General features: G+C 39.8%; 1 protein-coding gene, 1 non-coding gene and 1 pseudogene across 2 annotated transcripts; 2 read left to right on the forward strand and 1 right to left on the reverse strand.

Annotated features, from left to right (window-relative positions):
• Window positions 1-110: 110 nt before the first annotated feature.
• Window positions 111-21,084, forward strand: tpcn2 (two pore segment channel 2). The gene is made up of 25 exons (XM_044015700.1): window positions 111-1,641; window positions 7,125-7,180; window positions 8,751-8,827; window positions 9,265-9,442; window positions 9,577-9,693; window positions 10,644-10,750; window positions 11,116-11,188; window positions 11,634-11,733; window positions 11,823-11,888; window positions 11,999-12,063; window positions 12,292-12,383; window positions 12,884-12,965; window positions 13,440-13,529; window positions 14,392-14,511; window positions 15,183-15,242; window positions 15,371-15,499; window positions 16,041-16,087; window positions 16,180-16,279; window positions 17,320-17,391; window positions 17,491-17,564; window positions 17,920-18,025; window positions 18,334-18,416; window positions 18,512-18,593; window positions 19,454-19,545; window positions 19,623-21,084. The coding sequence occupies exons 1-25, from the start codon at window positions 1,491-1,493 to the stop codon at window positions 19,696-19,698; spliced, it is 2,295 nt and encodes a 764-aa protein (XP_043871635.1). The 5' UTR covers window positions 111-1,490; the 3' UTR covers window positions 19,699-21,084.
• Window positions 4,645-4,706, forward strand: LOC122760589 (annotated as a pseudogene).
• Window positions 13,723-13,833, reverse strand: trnal-caa. The gene is made up of 2 exons: window positions 13,796-13,833; window positions 13,723-13,768 (listed from the first exon to the last, which is right to left on the reverse strand). It is a non-coding gene; the product is annotated as a tRNA-Leu (tRNA).
• Window positions 21,085-22,880: the final 1,796 nt, after the last annotated feature.

Genomic DNA, 22,880 nt, shown 5'->3' on the forward strand with positions numbered 1-22,880 from the left:
TCTTCTGTGTTTTTCAGTTTTCACCTTTCGTACAAAAGTCAGTTGGTCAGACAGTAGTTTCCTCTTCCTCACTTCCTCCAACAGTTGTTTTCTCCTCTTCTTTTTTGCCAACTCTACCATAATGAACATCTAAAATAATGCTGTAGATGCCTTGATCTTATAGTTGGTACCTGGCTAGGTGGTGTCTGTGTAGTAACATAAAGCAAGACCTCCTGACTCTGAGGACTTCAGGTCAGCAGCCCTGATCTTGCATCTTGCACAGTAGGTGGAAGTGGAGACAATATGAAAATATGCCTCTGAAGCTGTTAAATTAGGGTAACAAATCCTGCATAAACAGTTGATGAGCATTCACAATGTTACCGTTTGCACAGTCTGTAGGATTCTATCTACAGGGGACCATGATCGTCAGTACAGAACTAAAGGACAATCCAATTGTTGGAACAATAAATGAGACTTATCTGTAACTGTAAAAATGAAAATAATTCATCTTAATTTATCAGAAAATGTATTCAAATGTCTGATCCACACTAGAGGTTAACTGGCCAGATTTCAGTCCCGCTTGACAATCGTGGGTGTCTTGATTTTAAGCTGATTTGAACAGATTACCTGGCCCAATTATCCTGTAGTGTGAGGGATTAACAGATATGATTTTAACATCATCGGACGCATCAGAATCTTCCATGATATCAATCGTAAGTATTGAACATTTGATATTAATGACAGTGATTGGGATAACCAATAAGAGAGGGTTGATGTTTCTATGTAGAACCATGACTCGTATAAGCCAAGTTGATTCCGTCTTCTCAGCCACGACTGCATCCACAGTTTTTCTGCACACACGACAGCTATGGACTATTAACGACACAGACTCTCCGCCTCCATGTCTGTTTATACTCTGAAGTCGCGTTAAATCACACGAGTTTCCTTGAGAATCCCTGGAATCTCCTCCCTGAAATTGTTTGATTAAATTAAGGATTGTCTAGCCTGTCTAGTTATGTGTGTTGTGTGTGTGATCTCCCTTGTTTTTTTGTTTGTTTGTTTTTTACATCAAATCACGTTTGAAAATCTGACATACCGCAGCTTTAATGCATCAAATCTCATGGGGTTTTGGTTGAGTTTGAGAGACTTAAGACTCAAACTAGAATCTAACTTATATCGTCGTCCTCTGGTTGTCTTCAACCTTCACAGCGCTGTCTCTGCTCTGTGTGTGTGTGTGTAGGTGGAGTTTGTGTTTTCAGTAAAGAGTGTAAAGTGAAACTTGAGGACGGGAGAGTAGGAGGAGTGAAGCAAACCGGAGCGGCCACTTCCTAAAAACAAATTCCGACGCGCTCTGTGCGAGACTTGTCATGTTGTTGTCGCACACCTTTAATGTACCGCCACTGCCTGTAGTACAGAAGAAGTGAGTACAGCTCCACTGCTGTTTCACTCCTGTACTGTGAACCCCGTGAGCAGCGCGCTGCGGTCACTGTGAACACTTTTTATTTACCTTCATGGAAACGGACAGTCTGCTGAGCGGCAGTGTGAACGGAGCCTCCCCGGACTATGGCTCCCGGCCGGGCCCAGCGCAGCGCGGGGCCCCCGAAAGGAGGCGGATGTCGTACTCGGTCGCCGGGGAGTCGTGCAGTGTGGAGAGGGGAGCAGGTGAGTGAGTGAGTGAGGACGAGGTGGAAGTCAGTGGCGTAAATAAGACGAGAGAAGTGACGTAAGGACAGTGTGTGTGTGTGTGTGTGTATGGAAGTCCATTATTTCCAACACCTTGACAAACAAATCCAGTAAGTTATTTCAAAGAAGAAGATATTTTCAATGACAAAGGCCTTAAAAAACTTTTCTTCGTTTTTATGGGTCCTGGTTGGTTTTTGGAAACCATTACAGAAAAAACAGCAACATGAAATTAGATTTCAACCCTCCAAAAAATCTGATTCAGGGGCTGTCCACACTAAAACCAGTCCAGGTAAATCGACTTTCTAAAGTGGTTTGAAATGAGATTCAATTCACATTTCAACATGAGTCTGAGTCTTAAGAGAAACTCACTCACTCATCTTCTACCGCTTTATCCGCTACATGAGGGTCACAGGCGGGGAGGTCGCTGGTGCCAATCCTAGCTGACATAGGGCGAAAAAGTGGGACACACCCTGGACAGGTCGCCAGTCCATCACAGGGCCACATAAAGACAAACAACCATCCACTCACACACCTACGTGTGTCCAATTTGTCAAATCCTTAAATCTGCATCTCTTTTGACTGTGGGAGGAAACACACACACACACAAGTGGAGAACATGCAAACTCCATGTAGAAAGGCCCTTGTTCTGTCTGGTCGTGAACCCTGGTCTTCTTGCTGCAAAGCCACCGTGTAGCCCAGGTTGTGGAGGTGTCAAACTGAAATGCTTCTCATTCACTTGAATGCAGCAGCAAACTACAATGTGGGTCCTTTGCCTTGCTTTGCTGAATATTTAAATACATCCTAATCGGGTTTTTGCGTTAAGCTTGAACTCCATGAATCCTTAGGTTGGCCAATAAATGTCTGTGTATCCCAGGGACTATAACTCAATACTTACACTCACATTACTACAATGGACGTCACACGACCAATGGGCAGCTAGTGTATACCATTTAAAATTTAGTCTGAGGCAATTTATTGTTAGTAAAGGTTAAAGAAAGTGCACACAATTTACAACTCTAATAATGACTTACTGGATTTTTTTGTGGCACAAGTGGGCTTCCATAGAGAGGTGACAGATGTCAGCCCATCTCTGATGGAACAGTATTCACACCCTGTGGTTATTTAATCACATGTTACTCAAACCTAATTCAAAAAGAAATGGTGAAACCAAACGACATGTGAGCTATGAACCCCCAAATAACCCCATCACTACTCTGGATTGTTTACAGAGGTTTGACTAGGGACTTTCATTGAACTTGTCACGCCAAAATTAACTCAATAATTTAGTTTTGGTATATTATAAGATCAAACAAAAGTTTGTCTACTGACCAACTTTGCTGTTAGCGTTTCATTTAAAGAGGGTTCTAAAAAAAAAAAGCTACTTTCCAGACATTTTCCAGCGGTCATTTTGGAAAATGGTTTTCTGCTCATTTATGACAAATGCAGATATGACAAATGGAGACAGTCTGCATCAGATGCAACAATAGCAGCTTAAGTTATTCAGCTGTTTTTAGGGCCCCTCTCTCATCTCAGGGCCCCTTTGCCTACCCTGTTAAAATGCCCCTGATTATTTATTACTATGAAATACAGGTTTATTTATCAATTTTATGAGTTTTAGGCCCACAATGGTTTATAATGGAATATTTGTTAATGATTAATTAATGGGATAGTTAAGATTTGTGTCTGTGGTTGAGGTACTTACATTTGATTTTTTAAGCCTCCAGTAAAATATGTGCCAGCTATTTCTAATGTTTGACAAAATAATTTCTATTGATTTAACAAATGACAAATGTTAATTTGCGTACACAAATTCATACAGCATACACAAAAAGGCTGCACTGAAGAGAAAAGGAAAAAGAAAGTGAGAGAGAGAATAAACATATAAATAAATGAAGATACATAAATAATAATCTAATATGACCTTTTGCGTGAAGTCAGGGTTAGGTCCACCTTTCTTGCAGCAAGTCAACAAGCTCACCAGGAAGATAAACGAGGAAAGGTTGCAAAGATATCACATGATGAAATGATTTCAACAACAGTGTTTTTGTTTCCACTCCTACGCTCACGTAGAGAACTACGATTATTAAATTTACCCTCTGGATCACCAGGAACCAGAGGTGTGACTCCTAGACGTCAATCAATGACAACGATGAAGACGATGATGGCTGACTTTGTACCAAGAGTTAATAATGTCGCTATAGTAACAGTGGCGTGGTGTGGTTGGCTGTACTCTGATCAAACAAAAAATGCCAGCAATGGAGAAAACATCCTTGTCCAAAAGCTCTGTTTGGCACGGTCGCTTGGGAAGTTGAACATTTCTCAACATCAGCTCATGACACAGTCCCATTCAAAGTGAATGAGCGTTGTTTCAGTTGATGTGAGTGTGTGCAGCGTTAAACTGCAGGTTCCTTAACTGAGTGCGTTCTGTGATGTAACAAATGCTGGTTCATTGTATTTTGTACAAATCTGTAGGTTGGTTGTCGTGGAGGAAAATGCTTATGCTGAGTTCTACTATCTTGACCTTGTTTGGTAAACTACCTAATGTATATTTCTGGACTCTTAAAATATTGCATCAGCAGCTACAGCACCAGGTCTACTGCTTGACTTTTTTTTTTTAAATGTTCCTAGAATGAAGTCAGAATTAGGTAAAAGTGCTTCCTCCTTCTATGCACCATGGACATGGACTGAGCTGCAAATCATCATTTCACCACAGACACCTTTTTATGGACCGTCATGAAAGAAATGTGTTGTTTTACAGAACCCTTTTTGAGGGGGTTCAGATTGAGGATCTAGTTGGTATGGCCTGTATACTTCTGCACTTTTGTTATGTCTCTCTTTTTTAATCATCTCCTTTAACTACTTCCTTTTAGCTTTTATATTCTGTTGTGGGTTTTATACCTGACATAGTTTTGTCTCTGTAAATATTTGTACTATTTGTGCTGCTATCTTGACCAGGACTCCCTGGAAGAATAGATCTATGTGGTAGATTAGCATGGCCCCTGTGCAAGGATGACACGGAAATTTGTGAAGTGTTCCTTATTTTTGGACAGCGCATGTCCAAGTGGAAAGGGAACTTGGATTGTAAGTGGAGGTTTGAGGTTCAAGTCCCCACCAAGTCAAAAAAGGGTGAGCAAGATATCCAACCCCCATTGCTCCACAGGTGCTGCTCACTGCTTCTAATTCTAGGAAGGTTTCTAGTAGAGGATGAGATAAAATAATGTTAGGGCTCATGTTTAATATACATTAATACATTATAACTTACAGGGAAGTGTAATAATCTTTCATTTAAGTAACATCAGTGGTGTCAGAGTGCAGTCTGCAGGATTTTTCTCACAGCATCTCTGTGGTGTTTTCACACTTGACTGCGATGTGTGTCGGAGTGTGTCAGCAGTGTTGTGTTACAGCCGTTGTAAGTGTTGCCCTGTCATTAGCTCCCACCACCACCACGATGACACTTCCTGTTCATTGTGTGAGTGCGCGGCCACAACTGAGTCATGATCTCTGTGTTAGTGTAACTGTCGGGTGGAAAGTTTAAGTCACTCACACACAATCATCTGACAGATGAGGAGTAACGTCCTTACTAGGGCTGAACAAGTGTTCAAAGTTTTATCAAAACTGCAATTTTCAAATCACAGGAGTTGCCAAAATGACATCACAATCACATTCTACAGACTGAAGAACACCTTTGTTTCTCACAGATCTGTGCGAATATCACACTGTAATCATTTAAAATAAGTTATTAAAATAAAAATGAGATATCGTTGTAAAAAATACAATTCCCTCTATTCAAAATCATTCATCCTTACTTTCTGTTTCTAATACAGTATCTTATATAGGGCTGCAACAATTCATTGATTACTAAATGAATATTTGATTTGACTAAAACAAGTTTATCTTATTTTTCAGCATCTTAAATGTGAGTATTTTCTGGACTCTTTGCTCCATATAACAAATAAATCATTAAAACTGAATCATATTAGTTTCCAAAACATCATCATTACCAGGTTTGGTGAACACAGAACAACATTCTCCGAGATGTAATCGACAGATTAATCTACTACGACAATAATTGTTAGTCGCAGCGTTAATCTAATAGCATTATCAGATGAGAACAGCCATGAATTCTCTTTCAAACAGATCAGCTAATGACAGTTCTGCCAATGCATTGGGATGTTTCTCACTGATCTTTCAGTTGCAGTTTGAGTTAAAATGTTTATTAACTTCAGTCTAAATTAAAATGTAACAGAGCATTTACATGAGTCACTACTCTATTCAGGTTTTCTTCAAGTGTGTTTATATAAGGTTCTTAGGGGAAAAGCTCATTTTAGCCACTTATCAATGTGTGCCACATATTTTAACACCACACTGTATTCACCACGTTATCTTGCTGTTTGGCAGCAACTGAAAACCATAGAGAGCAGAAAAAGGAAAATCAGCAAATGACTTTGTGCTGGATTAGGATGTTAAAGATAAACACTTATTGTTTAATTGTTATAAATGAATTGTGTGTGTGTGTCATTTTTTAGGACCTCACTTGCACATGTGTAATTATGTTTTATACCAGCAGAGGGAGTACATCAACCAAACCACTAACATAACTAGCTGCAGAAGAAGTCCAAGAAACCCTTTTGAATGGTGGTGAAAAGCAAGTGCATTCACCAGGTTTGCCAGGGAGGCTGCAGCTTCTCTGCAGGTAGACCTACATACTCACAGAGAATGTGTTTGTGTATTTAAAATGGTTTGGTCTGCCATGTCAGTATATTGGGTTCGGGTGGAGGAGAGTTGTTCCCACGGCAATTTACCATGGGTGCACCTGGGGCACAGATCCGTGTGTACTAAGGGTTAATTTAAAACCATTTTGGGCCACACAGTTGGTGAAGTGGGGTTTGTGACCTGTGTGTGTGGGGGTTTTCTCCGGGTTCTGTGGTTTCCTGCCACAGTCCATAGACATGCAGATTTGGGGATTAGGCAAATTGGATACTCTAGATTGGCCATAGGTGTGAGAGTAGATGGTTGTTTGTCTATGTATGTGTCCCTGTGATGGACTGGTGACCTGTCCAGTGTGTGACCCCCGCCTATCGCCTTATGTCAGCTGAGATTGGCACAGCTCCCCCCGCGACCCTCTTGTGGGGGATGGGGCAGTAGAAAATGGATGGGCTTGATAGTGGTTTTTCTTCTTGTTAAAAACACCTTCACTGCAGCGCTCAGGTTTTTCATTCCACTTATGACTTCAGGAATAAAAACAAACATTCCCTTCAGCTCTCAGTCCAACCAGTTCCACAGACAAACACACATCAGCTGGTTTGTGTTTGCTGGAGAGCAGGATCCCTGTGAAGATCTCCATGCAGTCATGAGTACACACAGTGTTTCAGGACAGTAGACAGACACCAGTGCGTGTTATGTGGAGTTCTGTTAAAGGTCTGTTACTGATACCATGGTCCTGTTATTCTCACTGTCCACAGATGAGGAGGAGCTGTACATCCAACAAGCCATTGTATTCATAGAGGACGCCATACAGGTGAGTGCAATGACTTTACTTCCCTGAGTTTCTTTTTCAAGCTAAACAAAAGTCAAAGTGAGTGTAGTCGCGACAAAGATAATAAATGAATTGATTACTTGCTTCTTATGAGCCTCAGCTTCTTGTCTGTCACACCATCAAATATTTTATTACTATCTGTTTTCTTTGCTCTTCTGTGACGGTGAACTGAATCTCTTTAAATGAGACATTCGAGGGCAGCGTTATTTTGATGTTTTTTATTTTGCTGGGAAACTCGTCGGTATTATTCAGTATATGTAGACATTTAAAATAAGTAAAATTTTAATTTATTTCTTATGATATTTTAGTTGTGGTGATGATGGCGTTTTCATCCTTTGAAGCCCTTTGAGTTGCATTGCTTTGTTTGAAAGATCTTTTTTTCTTTTTGTCCACTGACAGCCTCACTTGCCCTTTTAATCCACAAGTTCACACTGACTGTAGTTTCCAAATATTGTTCTTCTCCTTAGTTACAGTGAGCTGCTGACTTTGTTTTCCCCCCCCCAAGCTTATGTTGGTTTAGGTAAATCAAATCCTTGTGAGTTATACACAGTGACGTTTACTGGCATTATAGTAATATACTTTTCCTGCGCTGAGAACCAAGTTTGCTCTTTCTCTCTCAGTAAAAATAAAAAAAACACAACTATTTTTGTCCACTTAAAAAAGGACTCATCTAATAACATTTACAATGTTTTTAAGGATATTTGTGCCACTTTATCTTGACAGTAGACAACACTCCCTCACTGAAGTCCATTGAGAAAATCTGTATTTTAACTGCAGTTTTTTTTTTTTACAAGTTTGTATTTTTTAGATAAAAACAAATGCGATAAAATTTGATATTTCAACATCTATGTCATGTCATAACACATTTACAGTTACATGCTTTCACAAAGTCACATTTAAGCAGTGTTGTAATCTAACAAAGTACAAATACTTTGTTAGTGTACTTAAGTACATGAACAACATTCATGTATCTGTACTTTACTTTGTTATTTATAGAGTTGATAATGGTCTGTTATTTATATAGAGCTTTTCTAGTGTGACGAGCTGCTTTACACTACAGTTTGGTAATTCACCCATTCACACGCTGCATGATGGGGTTAAGTGTCTTGCTCAAGGACACATATAGAGTAGCAGAGCCAGGAATTGAAACCACACCTTTCCAGTTAAAGGACAACTTGCCCTGCCACTGAGCCACCATGGCTCTATCCTAACTCCTCACATTTTTAATACTTTTACTTCTGAAACTAAAGTACATTTTATATCAGAAAATTACTTTTGATACTTAAGTACAGTAAATGTCATATACTTTAAGACTTTTACTTAATATTAGTAATATTAAAAATAGTAAAATAGTAATATTATTTAAAAAAATGACTTCAACGTCTACCAAAGTCATTTTCTGGTAAGATACTTGTACTTTTACTCAAGTATCCCTTTTAGTTACTTTACACAGGACTGCATTTAAGTGTACTGTGTTTTTCTTTCTTCTTTGTTTTGATATTTGTTTCCTTGATTTCTTTTAGTAATTACATTTATTTTTCCTTGCATATAGTACCGGTCCATTAACCATCGAGTGGATACCAGGTCGCTCTACCTGTATCGATGGTACTACTCTAAGATATGCCAGTGGTAAGTTGCTACCTTCTCCTCCTACCTACTCAGGATTGTTGTGAATATCATTCTGTTATTTTATGTACAGTAAGAAAAACTCGTTTCTCTGTGCAATGAAATGCTTTCTTGCTGTCCATGCTAATGTCGAGTTAAAATAATAATTCAAAGAAATAGATAAATATTTAAAATAGATAAATAGTTAAAGTAATGAAATAACCCACAATAAGGGCAGTATAATAGGAAATGCAATAGAATAGACATCTGCCTGCCAAATACAATTCAATTCAATTAAATCCAAAGCTAAAATTCACTGACAAGCCTGAATATAAAAAGTCCACAACAGAAAAACAACCTTTAACCTTTAAGCTATGAATTCTCTGTACTTTAAACCATAACTCTACTCTGTCATTCATCCATTTGTTCATCCACGTCTCCTTATTTTTTCTGTGTCTTAGGGGCTTGGGCCTGAGCATCGCAGTGTTGTTGCTGTTGGCCTTCGTGGAGCGCCCGTCCTCGTTGTCTCTCTCCTCAGACCCCCGATATCGCTCTCCACCCTGGGAGCCGCCCTGTGGCTTAACCGAGAGTTTCGAGCTGCTCTGCCTCGTCATCTTCACTCTTGACCTTATTGTCAAGGTAAACATGGCCAGTGTGGAAAACATACGGCCTGTGGAGTTTTCAAATAATCTTTTCTGCCTTATTTGTTATTTGTTATAAGTTATTTGCTTAGCTGCTTATTGAACCGTTACTTTGCTCCATCTGTTCCTCAGAGCTACTTGATTGGTTGGGAGGAATTCAGGAAGAGCAAATGGCTAATTGGCTACACTGTAGTCCTCTCAGTCTCCATCATTGACTGGGTGCTGTCCATCAGCATGGTGTGTGATGAGGTGAGGCTGTCTTCTCTCACTCTTCCTCTTACTTCATTAAGCACCACAGAGTGATGCTACCACTCCACAGAAGTCCACTAATATTCTAACAAGACAAAGGGACAACAGGTGTGCAGACAGTTTTACATTAACTACAACAAGCCTCCTTCATATTGCATAACGAGCGCACGTCGCCGCCCTCTGAATGTATTTATTAGGCGGGTGTTAAACACAGTCAAGAGTGTGGATTCTCCATTGGAGCATGTCAGGACTCGACAAAACCTGACAGGTCAGGCCTGGCTTGGACAAATATTTTAAAAGTGATTGAGTCAGGGGTTAGTCACCATCGAAAAAACACATTTGTGTGTGAGTATTATATTTACACTGCAAGTGTCTCTGCACAAACACCATAGTAACATGCGTTAATCTCTAACGTGTAGCAAGGACATTTCTTAAATCTCAATATTTAATGGAGGAGCCTGGCGACCGTGGTCCGTATTTTAGGTCAGTGACTGTCTGTGTGTAGCACAATTGGAAAATGAGTGTTATATTTACACTGCAAGTGTCTGTACACAAACACCATGGTAACAGCTGCTTGTCATAAAAATAGTAACCTAAACTCAATGTAGCAGCAGCAGCAGCAGCAGCTCAAATAAACTGCAGAGGAATCAGTTTAGAGTTAATAATTCCACATGAGATGTGCCATAACTGATTGAACAACCCTTCGAAAACCCTTCTTACTCGTGCAAACAAACGTAAAAATAAATTACACTGTGCTTTCATTCAAAGTTTCACAATGCAATACATATTCAGGTGCTCTTTATGCATCTCATCCAAAGTGTTTGCCCAAATGAGCAGGAAAGGTTCAGTTGTCTTGTCTTTTCTCCTGCAGCAGGAAGTTTTTGACAAAAAGTAGTTTGCGCAGCCCTCAGGAAACTTAACAAAAGTGTTCTTGTCTTTTTATTCATCAGAAACTGAGGGTGCGGCGACTGCTCCGGCCCTTTTTCCTCCTGCAAAACTCCTCGCTGATGAAAAAGACACTAAAGTGCATCAAAAGGACTCTGCCAGAGATTGCCAGGTACAGTATCTGACTCCTGTAAACTGTTTCAACATCTTCAGATTTACAGTACGTTGTGTTGTGAGTGCAGTGTAGTGTAAACAGTCTATCTGTCAGCAGCAAAGTGAAACAAATAAAACATTTCATTCTATGTGTAAAGTTATTTCAGGCATCAGTGAAACTGGAGTAATGTTTCAGAAGAGAAAGTTCTGAGACTGATAGAGATGTTTTTACACACGCTACAGTATTTCAAGCAAGAGATTTAAATAATTGGAAGACGAAAACAAAGTTCTGGTATGACTGGTTCCTCCTGCACTTGGCAAGATGCCATGTTTTATAAAGCGAGAAGGAGGAACGATCACGCAGAATTGTGTTTGTCTTTGCAGTGTCATCCTGCTGCTGGCGCTCCATCTCTGCCTGTTCACCATGATCGGCATGCTGCTGTTTGCTAAAACTGAGGTGAGTTCATGCCAATGTGGCCAAGCCCTGATGATTACACAATCCTGTCCTGTACTGCTCACATTAAAGCCTTCTTTGTTCTCACCGGAGGCTCCACGGCGCCGTACCAGCAGCCACGGTGGCACATGTTTGCTCAACATGCGTCAGTACCCTCTGAACCATTAGGTGGCATTTAAGGGAAATGTTGTACATAACATCTGGGTTAGTGTTTTGTTTTCACACCTGACACATCTGCAATAAAGCAGTAAACTGTGTCTAAACTGTGTCTATTTGGTGTGGCAAGCAAAAAGAAAAACTCTGTATAAAGATAAGAGGCAGCTGGAAATAAACAAAAACACTTGATAATTATTTCAAATGTCAAGACTAAACTAAAATGTTGTGCACTGCAGGAGCACTGAATCCTGTCTGCTTCATATCAGAGTGTCAAATGTGTGTTTCTGTTCAGGATCCAAAGAATAACGGGGAGTGGAAGGCGTATTTCAGAAACCTGCCAAAGTCTCTTACCTCCCTGCTAGTGCTGCTCACCACAGCCAACAACCCAGATGGTGCGCTCTCTAGTTCAGTCACTGTTTATTTGATTCATCTGTCGTTATTCAAGGATCTCATTATTTCCTTTTTTATATCCATTTTACAGTGATGATTCCCGCCTATAAGCTGAACAGAGGCTACGCCATTTTCTTTGTCGTCTTCAGTGTGATCGGTAAGACGCCAGCGCCAGTGTGTTGTTGCTTGTTACCGATGTATTCAAGCAAAATAAACGTTTCATCAAGTCACATATTTCACTGGCGATGGTGTTTTGCTTCCGTGTAGGCACCTATTGTCTGATGAACCTCCTGACAGCCATCATCTATAACCAGTTCAGGGGATATTTGCTGGTGAGTCAAACCTCTGTTATACTAACATTGACTTAACCATAACAGTAAACATAGAGGACCTTTAGTGTATAGATTAGTGTACTTCTGTTTGTACCTTAAAAAAAGAAAGAAAATTAAAACATTTGTTTATATTATGCTCCAGCTGTTTCTAGGCACCTCCCTTGGTCTCATTTTTGAAACAAACAGTAACCAGTCAAAGTTAAACTCATAATTTATGTTTTTATCTAGATGTCAGTCCAAACGTCCATCATCCGGAGACGACTGGGGATCCGCGCTGCTTTCCAAGTCCTCAGCTGCCACGAAGCCCAAGAGGCTGCCGAGTAAGACGCACAAACACACACACACACACATTGGGTCGGCGGTCTTGGTTGCGAGGGGATTTGATTCCCATCACTACACTATGTCTGGGGTCATGGAGGTGGCTCAGCATGGCACACCTCCAGGCCCTCAGACCTCTGGCCACTACCTATGCTTGGGAGATTTGCCCCCGACTGACTCGGGAACCTGTCCCCCCGGAGGTCCCCCTGGCTGGGGAAGGCATGTCGTTGGCCTCAGTGTGTGTTGTGGGTGCAAAAAAATTAAAATCTGCACTAGTGTTTTTTTGGACTTATTAACTTATTAAGGCTGAAGATACTTAAGATAAGATCATTTTGACTTGATAATTTGAAAGGTATTTTTTTGTGCCATTTTCTTGCTGCACTGGCAGATAATTTAGCTTAAAACAAGTTAGTAGTTAGATATTTTCTTTCTTTTCTAGAGGCATTTTTTGCCTGTAATTCCCTTGTGTCATGGTTCTTTCTTGTGTCATTTGAAATGTCAGGGAGCACGTGCGTGTTGATTCAGTGCTGCAGGTGATGTCCAGAGTGGAGATGAAAAGCTACTACAAAACAGCTGTCACTACGGTCAGAGTCCAACACACACAGCCCCACTGCACACACTCTACCTCAGGCTGCATCTACATTACTCTGTTTTTCTCTTAAAAAGTGTAAATTCTGCTCCGGACACCCTTGCACTCTTCATTATTTTTACCTTTTAGAGCCCTGAAAAGAGAAGTTTGAAAACTCTTTCTCTGATTTTATTTGACATTTCCGAGGCGGCACTTTAACCCCAGTGGGATCAATAAAGTTTCTGTCTATCTCGTGTGGATGACACATGTATTGACTTCCTGACTGGTTCTTATTGATCACAACTCTACTATCAGAAATCCTGACTCTGATTTGTCAACATTGTTTTTTTCTTGTTTTTAGTATTTTCTTTAATTATTTCTTGAGCATTTTGACTTGTTTTGTATTTCCAACTGAAATATGACCAGAATGGTGCATCCTGTGCTTCTCTTACTTAACCCTCTGCCTGTGAACATCTCACACGGACTTCAGGAGGCGCAGCAGTATGCAGACGTCGGCTATATGAGTTTGGACCAGTTTCGCAAGATATTTGATGAACTGGATAAAGATCGCATCAAGGAGGTATATATATATATATATATGTATATGTCTATATCCCCTTCATTTAAAGTTAAAATTCAGGTTTTTGGAAGAGTTTCACCTAATGACGGCTTTGCTTGCTTAAATGTAAACCGAAATTCCATAGCGAAAATCAGCATTTTTAGCATGCTGATATAAGGAGAGATGTCAGGTTTACAAGATCAAAATCCAAACATGTCAGGAGTGGGATTTGAACCCACGCCTCCATTCGGAGACCAGAAGTCCCTTTGCTTAGGAAGGAGTGTGACCTTGAGTCTGGCGCCTTAGACCACTCGGCCATCCTGACACTGTTGATCTGCTGCTGCCTTTTTTTGTAGATTTAATTATTTTTGTTCAAATCTGAACAAAGAATTTTATAAAATAACACAACTGAACTAAATGATGGAGGCACTTGTAGATTTTGTGTGCCGTGATCTCAAATCATTGATTTACTCTATGGACTCTGGTGTGAAGGAGTGAGCTTTACACAGCGACACACACTCTTCTTTTCTTGTAAGAAAAGGCAATCTTGATGGCGAGAGGAAGCATCATATATTATTATTACATTAAAATATTATAGACTCAAGGTCCTCTCACATTATCAATTGTATTTACATTAAGCATGAATACATTAGATGGACCCGAAAAAAACTAACCATTATGTACAAAAACAAACATGTAGAGTCAGGATCTAGTAATGATGAGCTGGTGCTTAGAAATGAAGCTCTCCTGAGGCTGGTTTAACAGCACTTCAAAAAACCTGAACTATTTAAGAGTATTTTATGTTTTTACATGTTTTCTTTGTATTAACTTCTCTGACTCTGACTGTGTGTGTGTGTGTGTGTCTGTCTGTCTGTCTGTCCAGCACCCTCCCTTGCCTCAGTACAACTCTCCAGTCCTGCAGAGACTCCAGACGATCTTCGGTCACTACTACTTCACTATAGCTGGCAATGCATTGGCACTCGCCAACGTCATTTGCATATGTGTAAGTTGAGCGCGCACGCACACACGCACACACGCACACACACATTCTTGAACAACCTTTTTTAGTGAGGACATTCAGAGACATTACTTATTCTTAGTCCCTTACTCTAATCTTAACCATCACAACTAAAAGCCCTACCTTAACTCTTAAGGTATGATGTGCAAAATAGTGAATGTGTAATAGAGTCAATGACATGACAGTAAACTGTTTATTTGAAACATAGCCTGAGGGAAGAAACTGTCTCAATGGCACCTGGCTGAGTCAAACCACACAGTGATGGAAGTGCACAAGACAGACTTTTGTGGCACTTTGAACTTCCGGAGAAGCCGCAAGAAGTACAAAGTCTCTGCTGGGCCTTCTTCTAGACAGTGTCAACATGTGAGGACCATCTTAGATCATGTGAGAAGGTGCTTCCTAGGAAGCTGTGGTGCTGTACAGTTGAAACTCTGTGTTACTGAGGATGGTGAGAGGGGGGAGTGTGGGGGAGGTTCCTCTTAAAGTCCACCATCATCTCCACAGTCTTGAGCGGGTTCAGTTCCAGGTGGTTCTGAAATCACCACACAACCATACAATTCACAGAAAGTCTAGGTTATGTGTTTAGGCCCTAAATCAGGCGTAAGCATTTTGTGGGATAACCTTTGCGTGTGTGTGTGTGTGTGTGTGTGTTTCAGACCATCCTTGTACTCAACTCGGAAATGTCCACAGCAGAAAGAGACAATGTGGTCTTGGAGGTGAGTGAAGTGGACAATCCTCTCAGACTCAGCTCCTCCATAAGAGTCTTGTGGATTTTTTGGGAATTTACTTCCTTCAACTATGTTTATTGACACATTTCCGTCTGTCTCCCACCTCCGTCTGTCAGATCATCAACCTGTGCTTCATCCTCTACTACCTGTTTGAAATGTGTGTGAAGATCTTTGCCTTAGGGTGGAGAGGATACATTTCCTACAGGAACAACATCTTTGACGGCTTCCTCACCATCCTGCTACTGGTAACCCTGCTCTGCCTCCACACTCTCATAGTTATTATTATTATTATTATTGACATAATTATATCTCCATAAAGACCTTTGCACACCAGCCCTTGTTTGACCCTGAATCAAATAAATGTGCTTTCACATCAATTAAGGAATTTTCCTGGAACAAAATTAAGTTAGCGGTACACATCTAACACTACTCTAATAACAACATTACATAAAAATATTTATAGAAGGGTAAATGTGCTTTTTACAAAGAAACAGGCCCTTCCTCAAACCTCTAAACCGTCTGACAGGTATCTTGTTTTTGGCTTTAAGTACAGGTTGTTTTGCCAGTAGCAGTTAACAAAAGTTAGTTAAATCCCCCTGTTTTTCCACACCGTCCTTTATTGACTGTAATCACATGAAAGATGATGCCAAAAAAGTCTTGGGAAAACACTAACAATGGAACAAATGAACTATTTAATGACGTTCAAAGTGAGATGTCATGTAAATACTGTATTGTCACGATTCATCACTTTTAGTTTTCAACACTGGTCTTTTTTCCCTCCCTCAGGCTCTTCAGATCACTATTTTTGTCACCTACAGGCTCCCTTATAACTGGTGGGGTTTTTTCAATTTTGTAAATGTTGTACATTAAACTGCAACTTTGCTGCCTACGATGTAGTCATTGTGTGTGTGTGTGTCATGAACAGGAACACACCCTCACACCATGTCGTGTCTCTGTGGGAGATGGTCTGCTTGGTCAACATGCTGATCGTCTTCCGCTTCTTGCGCATCATTCCAGACATCAAGGTACACGGCAGACACAGGGAGACGGTGCAGGGAGACATCACTGAAACACTGACACTCACCTTCATGCACTTTAAATCCAGTGCAGAAACATATGATGCTGCCTCACCTGTTTTTATATAAGACACAAACTGGCATGCTCTTTAACGAGTTTTAATTATTTACATATTTTGAACGTCTAATCGGAGGAAAAAACATACAATGCCACACCCCCAAGTTAATCAGTTCATTGCGACCTGATTTGTTTTGTGCACGTTTAAGGCCACAACACTTTTGTCAACATCTTTCACGTACAGTCTAATGATATTTCTGTTTTGGTTTTTCATAACTATAACAATAATATGATTTATATAAGATATTTTCCCCCAATAACCCAATTTTCCTTTCTTATCTTTTCTACAATGTACAATCAGCAGGTGTTTAAAATTATTGATCCATAATTCCATAATATCCGTTCAGTATATTATGTGACTTAAGTCATTTTAGCGAGAGAACGACTCTGGATTTAGTTGGAATGATCACTACTCCAGCACAAGTGACAACTCCCTATGTTGCAAAGAAACCCAAAGAAAAGAAATCGTCTCAAAGAAGAAAAAAAAAAAAGTACCAAGAGAGCTTGAGAGAATGTTCCAATCATAAAATGAGATAAAGTGACAAGCATATTATTAAGATATTGTAGACTTAAGCAGTAGTGGAATTTATTAGTGATGTGGTTGAAAATCTGTTTTTATTCCGTGTTCCTGCTGGCGGCAATGTTTTCAATGAGTGACCATGCTTGCCAAATGCTGATTCTGGGCACAAGGGGGCAGCAGGGAGCGTGTACAGTTTAAGAAGTGCTGACTATGTATCAGAAACCTGAACTGTAACTCTAAGAATATGAAAACTTAGCAGCAGCTGACAGTTTGAATGGAGTAAAGTCATGTTATTTTTGTAACACAGACTTTAATTTGCAGACTCTGCAGCTTTTGTCACTTAACATTTCCTTGTTGCTTCTGTCTGAAGTGTTTTTCATACGTTCCATTCTGGGCTTCTTCTTTTTTTAGCTCATGGCATTGGTTGCAAGCACACTCATGGACCTGGTGAAAAACCTCAGAGCATTCGCAGGGATCCTGGTGGTGAGTGTCCTACATCAGTTAATCCTACATCATGTCTATGATAAGGAAACGTGTGGAACGCGAGGAGAGACTGACGTCCTGTGCATGCTCTCTGTGTAGGTGGTGTACTATGTGTTCGCCGTGTTAGGCATCTGGCTGTTTGAAGGCGCCATTAAACCTCCTCCAGAGACAAGGTAGTGTATGACGTCATCTGTGACAGAGTCGAGTCCAGACAGGACAGAGCTCGTCACATTAAACACTTCTTATGCCGTGAACATGACATACAATGCAAGAAACCCTTTTTTTTGTCACTAAAGTTTCCATTGCACATTATTGTCTCCTACTATTATACACAGCAGTTCTTCATCGTTTCTTAAGTCAGGAATGTTATTTTAAAAGAAGATGGGTAAGAAGATTGGATCATGGGGTCAAAAAGCTGATTGGGCATCCCTAGTTTTAACCTCAGAGAAAATACAGCTGAAGCTTTGAATTTAATTCAACAGTTTGTGTGTGTGTGTGTGTGTGTGTGTGTGTGTGTGTGTGTGACAGTGTGATCTCAAATACCTCCATGGCAAACATCACGTCTAACTTCAGTGTGGAGTGTGGCACCTATGAACAGCTTGAATACTGGCCAAACAACTTTGACGACTTTGCCGTGAGTATCGAGAAGAGTCCGACGTTTCATTGTTGTGTTTCACTCCGCTCTCCTTACCTCAGCTGTCCATCGGCAAACTTATAGTGATAGTTTAGGTTTTTTACAATGTGGTTGTATGATTTATTGACGGCACACTCGGTGCTAACTATGCCGTGTATAATATAAGAATGCCACTTTGTTCTTTTTTTAGTGCACACAGCACAGTCAGCACCTATTGTGCTCATATGGCCACAAAATAACCTGGACTTTCCCTTTAACTATTGGCACAGTGATGAGAAAGTAACTTCCCCTCCCTCTTTCTCTCTCAGGCGTCCATCATTTTACTGTACAACGTCATGATAGTGAACAACTGGCAGGTTTTCATCGAGGTGTACAGCAGATTCACCACGGAGTAAGACCCAAATATGCAGCATAAGCAGCAGCTCATGGTGGTGATGGGATTAATGTTGATGACAATGTGTCTCCTTTTTTTTTTCCCCCTCTCAGGTGGGCTAAGGTCTACTTTGTGTGCTGGTGGCTCACCTCCTCCGTCATGTGGGTCAACTTGTTTGTGGCGCTCATCTTAGAGGTGAGTTCGCTGCAACGACACATTTGTTTATTATAAGATCGCTTTGAGCAAACAGATATTAAATGGCAGGAAAACAAAAACATAATTTAATTTGTATCCAAAGCAGAGGTCTCAAACTCGCAGCCCTCTAATAAATTCCATGCGGCCCACCACTGAATATCAAGTTATGAGTTTCTGTACTTTTTTGTATGATAAATATGTTTTTATTGGGAACTATACATTGTTCCATGTCAACAAAGACACTTTTATTGGGAAGTATTGTCACCAATATTCTTATGGGAATGTTTATTTATGTTTATGTTTTTCATGGGCTCAGTGGCCCCCAGGTTATTTGAGATTGAGACCCCTGATCCGATGTATCCTAACTGTCCATTTAATTGCAATTTGTTATAGAGCCAGCAGAGCTACATTTCAGACTATACCAATCGTTCAAACTTGATTTTTTTATGACCTGCAATTTGTTTAAATTATTTGGAAACAACAAACACACAAAAATCACAGATTCACTAAAATGTAATCATGTTACTTTAAGGAAGATTACGTCCTCATTTCTGATATTATTTGCCAGAAGCAATAAGTGCTGTTCCTGACATGCATATATTTATGAGCCAGAGACAGTTATGATTACTTTGTGCACCTCATGTCTCTCCACCAAAGTCTCCCTCATGTAGACGTGCATCTCCAAGACGCACTGTCACTGCTGTGGCTGCCTTCACTGAAGTCACTCTTAAAGTTCCCCCCTTAAGCACACTCATACCGTCATTATGATATGGTAGGAAAAAGCCCTCTGCTGGATCCTAAGGGGATGATATTGCCAACAACATAAAACCTCTTTTTTTTCCCCCCTCGTTCCCTAACAGAACTTTACCTACAAGTGGGACCGCAGTCACAGCTGCTCTGTTACAGATGTGGAGAGGATCAGATATCAAACCTCTGTTCAGCTCATATTCCGGTGAGTATCTGACGCTGCAAGTCCTTCAGCTGCAATAATCTTAACTGTTCACTCCTTCCTCTCGTCTCCGTCTGCAGGGAGCAGATCCAGGAGCCTACAGAAGAGGAATTAATGTGTCAACTACACCAACACCCACACTTACACATACAATAGACACACACACTGTGTGGTATATGCACTGAGAGGTCAAAGAAATGTACTACTTGTTTATTTTAATGTGTATAATATGTATATCCGCAAATTGACATGGAGCTACTCTGATGGTGTCACTATCAACCAAATCCTCATCAGTGGAAAAAAAGGTGCAGGTCCTTCCTAGGTTGTTGACGCCAACACTGACCACTGAAACTCAGGAATGTAGTCAAGCAGTGTGAACAACTCTAAATGTCACCAAAGTAAACAGAAATCACTTTGCTGGTCCTCAGCTATTAAGTAATATGCTACTATCGTTACTACGTAAATCAGCAGGAAAACACTTGTTTTATTATTGCTGTTTTGTTTTATAAACCACTGTGAGCTGTCGCTGTGGTCTTGAGGTCAGGAACTTAAAAGTCCCAGGGACTTATTTGAAATGAATTTGAATAAGAGGTTTTTGGACACATAAGGCCATTTCAGTCCAGTCCACCAGGTGGTGGTGATGCACCATGTCATGCGGTACAGCAGTTGAGTTAGAGAGCTTAAGTTCTGAAGAAGACAACCAACTGTATGCCTCTTGGATGAGATGTGAAACACCTTTAACTTAATTCAAGTTTCATTGCAAGTCCAGTTGTCTTTAACTAAACTACTGAAGATGCAATGACCTGGGTGACTGAGAACCTTCACAGACATGAAGTATTGTGATGTCACTTTTGCTGTTGTGCAGGAGCTGATGCCATTGTGCTGCATTGTAATCCTAGAATTGGTTTTTAGAAATTTTAAATGGTGCTCGTTTAAATACGTGGAACCAGGAAAATACAGCTTCTCCATTTACCTCTATCATTTCTCGTTCCGTCCAAGTGTTTTTCTCAAAACAGGTCTTTACCGAAGGCACCAAATGTGGAAGTTGAATAAGTACATTTGGGAATTGAAATAATTGGGTAAATGTGTGGAATACCCTGGGAAAAACAGTGACTAATCAGCACTCAAAGATCCACTACACACTATGAAACACAATCTCGATCATTGGTAAATGTTCTAAAATGCTTCTGTTGCACTTTGATGAGATGCACTTTCCTCATAGACCAAAACCTGGTCCTTTGTTTACAGCGTGAAACGGATTCACTGAGATTATCCGTCACCCAAAGGCTCAGTAAATATGACCTACCAGCCTCTGTACAAGTGTAAAAAGGGATTAATGTCACTGTTATTTTTCTTTATTGAACCAAGTTTACTTTGTTTATAGAAATATAGTTTTAGAAAAAACATTACTTCAGGAAAAGATTTTTGTACTTTTTTTGTTGGGATATGTACAAGTTAAAAGTAAACATACAAATGTAACATCTGAAATATGTTGTGAAAGAATTGTGAAAAAATATATTTTAATAAATATTTTGCAAAGATCGTTGTGGTCTTAAATTTGCTTTATTTGTATATAGTCCTGAATCAGAACATGTTAACACGCAATATACACAATCATCAGCCTTTGCCTTCAGATGCTACAGCATTTCATAAACTGAAGCTGTACACGGTATTAAGAATCATGCACATAACTATTGTTGAATTAAAATGGCTATATAGTACAATTGTGATTAAAAATATAATAATTATGTCAAAACATTAGTAAAATGTTGGACTAATAGAGAATAATTATATCACATAATTTGCACTCTTGCTTAACGTTACCAACTCAGTGTTCTACATGGAGTCTCGCGTCAGCAGGTCCAACAACACTGCTAGTAATTTTGTCTCGACATTAATTCTGTCTAGGCCTAGTCTACATACATCCAACTATACAGGGTACAGGAAAAAGTAGGTGGTGTCATAACAAGGGAGATATTAAACAAAACTAGACAATTCCATGCCGAAATTTCGAGCGTGCCTGCTGTTCTTGCTGTATATGTCGTCGGGTGCAGGACTTTTGCTGGTAAAGGATTAAAGGATTGAACGTTTAAAAGATAAAGTATTTAGACAGAGTGGTATTTTATGGAATCACCCTTTACTCATAAGCCCCTCCTTCCAAAAATCTGTTTCTAAAACCTGTATTATAATATCTGAAAATGTGGATTGAATCTTTAAACTTGAAATGTTTAGACAAAGTGTTATTTTGGTGGAATCACCTTTTAAAACACCAAGTTTTAAAGCAGGGAGAGAGAGACTCACAAGCCCCTCTCTAATTCCCCCCAACCTGTCCCCCCCCTTCTCCTCCGTAAACACACGCACGCACAAATACACACACACACACCCACCTGTGATTCTCCCAATCCTCTGAGAAACAGAGAAATCAGCATGTTTTAAAGTTGTTATATATCAAGAACGGTTGATGATAGATGATAGAGATTACAGCGTCGGGATGATTTCAGCAGCTCCCACATGTACATTTGTGAAAAACTGGTGTGAATTGACAGAGAAATTTTGGACGATGACTTTTTTGTCAAATTTTGGACGACAAACTAAAGTATCACTTTTTTGTCAATTTTGGTGACATACTGACCTATGACTTTTTTGTCAAATACATACTAATCTATAACTTCTTTGTCAAATTTTGGACCACGTACTTAAGTTTGACTATTTGGTCAAATTTTAGACCACATACTTAAGTATGACTATTTGGTCAAATTTTGGACCACAAACTTAAGTATGACTATTTGGTCAAATTTTGGAGGAAATGCTAAAGTATGACTTTTTTGACTGATTTTGGACGACATACTAACCTAAGACTTTTTTGACTGATTTTGGAAGACATACTAACCTATGATTTTTTGACTGATTGCAGACTGACATATAACCTGGAGCTTTTTGACTGATTTTTGGAGCGCCAGCTTTTTGACCATTGGATGAGAAAATACTAACCTGAAGCTTTTGACTGGTTTGGGCGACATGCTATACTATATTTTTGACCTGATTTTGAAGCTTATACAACCTATGACTTTTTGACTGATTTTTGGGCCGCGCCTTCACCGACTTTTTGACTGATTTTGGGCGACGTACTTCGCCACTGGCTTTTTGACTGATTTTGGAAGACGCCACTAATCTATGACTTTTTTGACTGATTTTGGACAATACTATACTATGACTTTTTTGACTGATTTTGGATGACATACTAAACTATGACATTTTTGACTGATTTTGGACGACATACTATACTATGACTTTTTTGACTGATTTTGGACGACATACTTTACTATGACTTTTTTGAC

Source organism: Solea senegalensis, unplaced genomic scaffold (assembly GCF_019176455.1).
Source record: "Solea senegalensis isolate Sse05_10M unplaced genomic scaffold, IFAPA_SoseM_1 scf7180000013762, whole genome shotgun sequence".
NCBI lineage: Eukaryota > Metazoa > Chordata > Actinopteri > Pleuronectiformes > Soleidae > Solea > Solea senegalensis.

Excerpts from the sequence above, each read along its gene's own strand:
- tpcn2 (XM_044015700.1), top strand. The coding sequence starts at position 1,491 with ATGGAAACGGACAGTCTGCTGAGCGGCAGTGTGAACGGAGCCTCCCCG. Across the intron at positions 9,694-10,643 it reads TCAGCATGGTGTGTGATGAG|AAACTGAGGGTGCGGCGACT; the intron begins GTGAGGCTGTCT and ends TTTATTCATCAG. Across the intron at positions 18,417-18,511 it reads TACAGCAGATTCACCACGGA|GTGGGCTAAGGTCTACTTTG; the intron begins GTAAGACCCAAA and ends TCCCCCTCTCAG.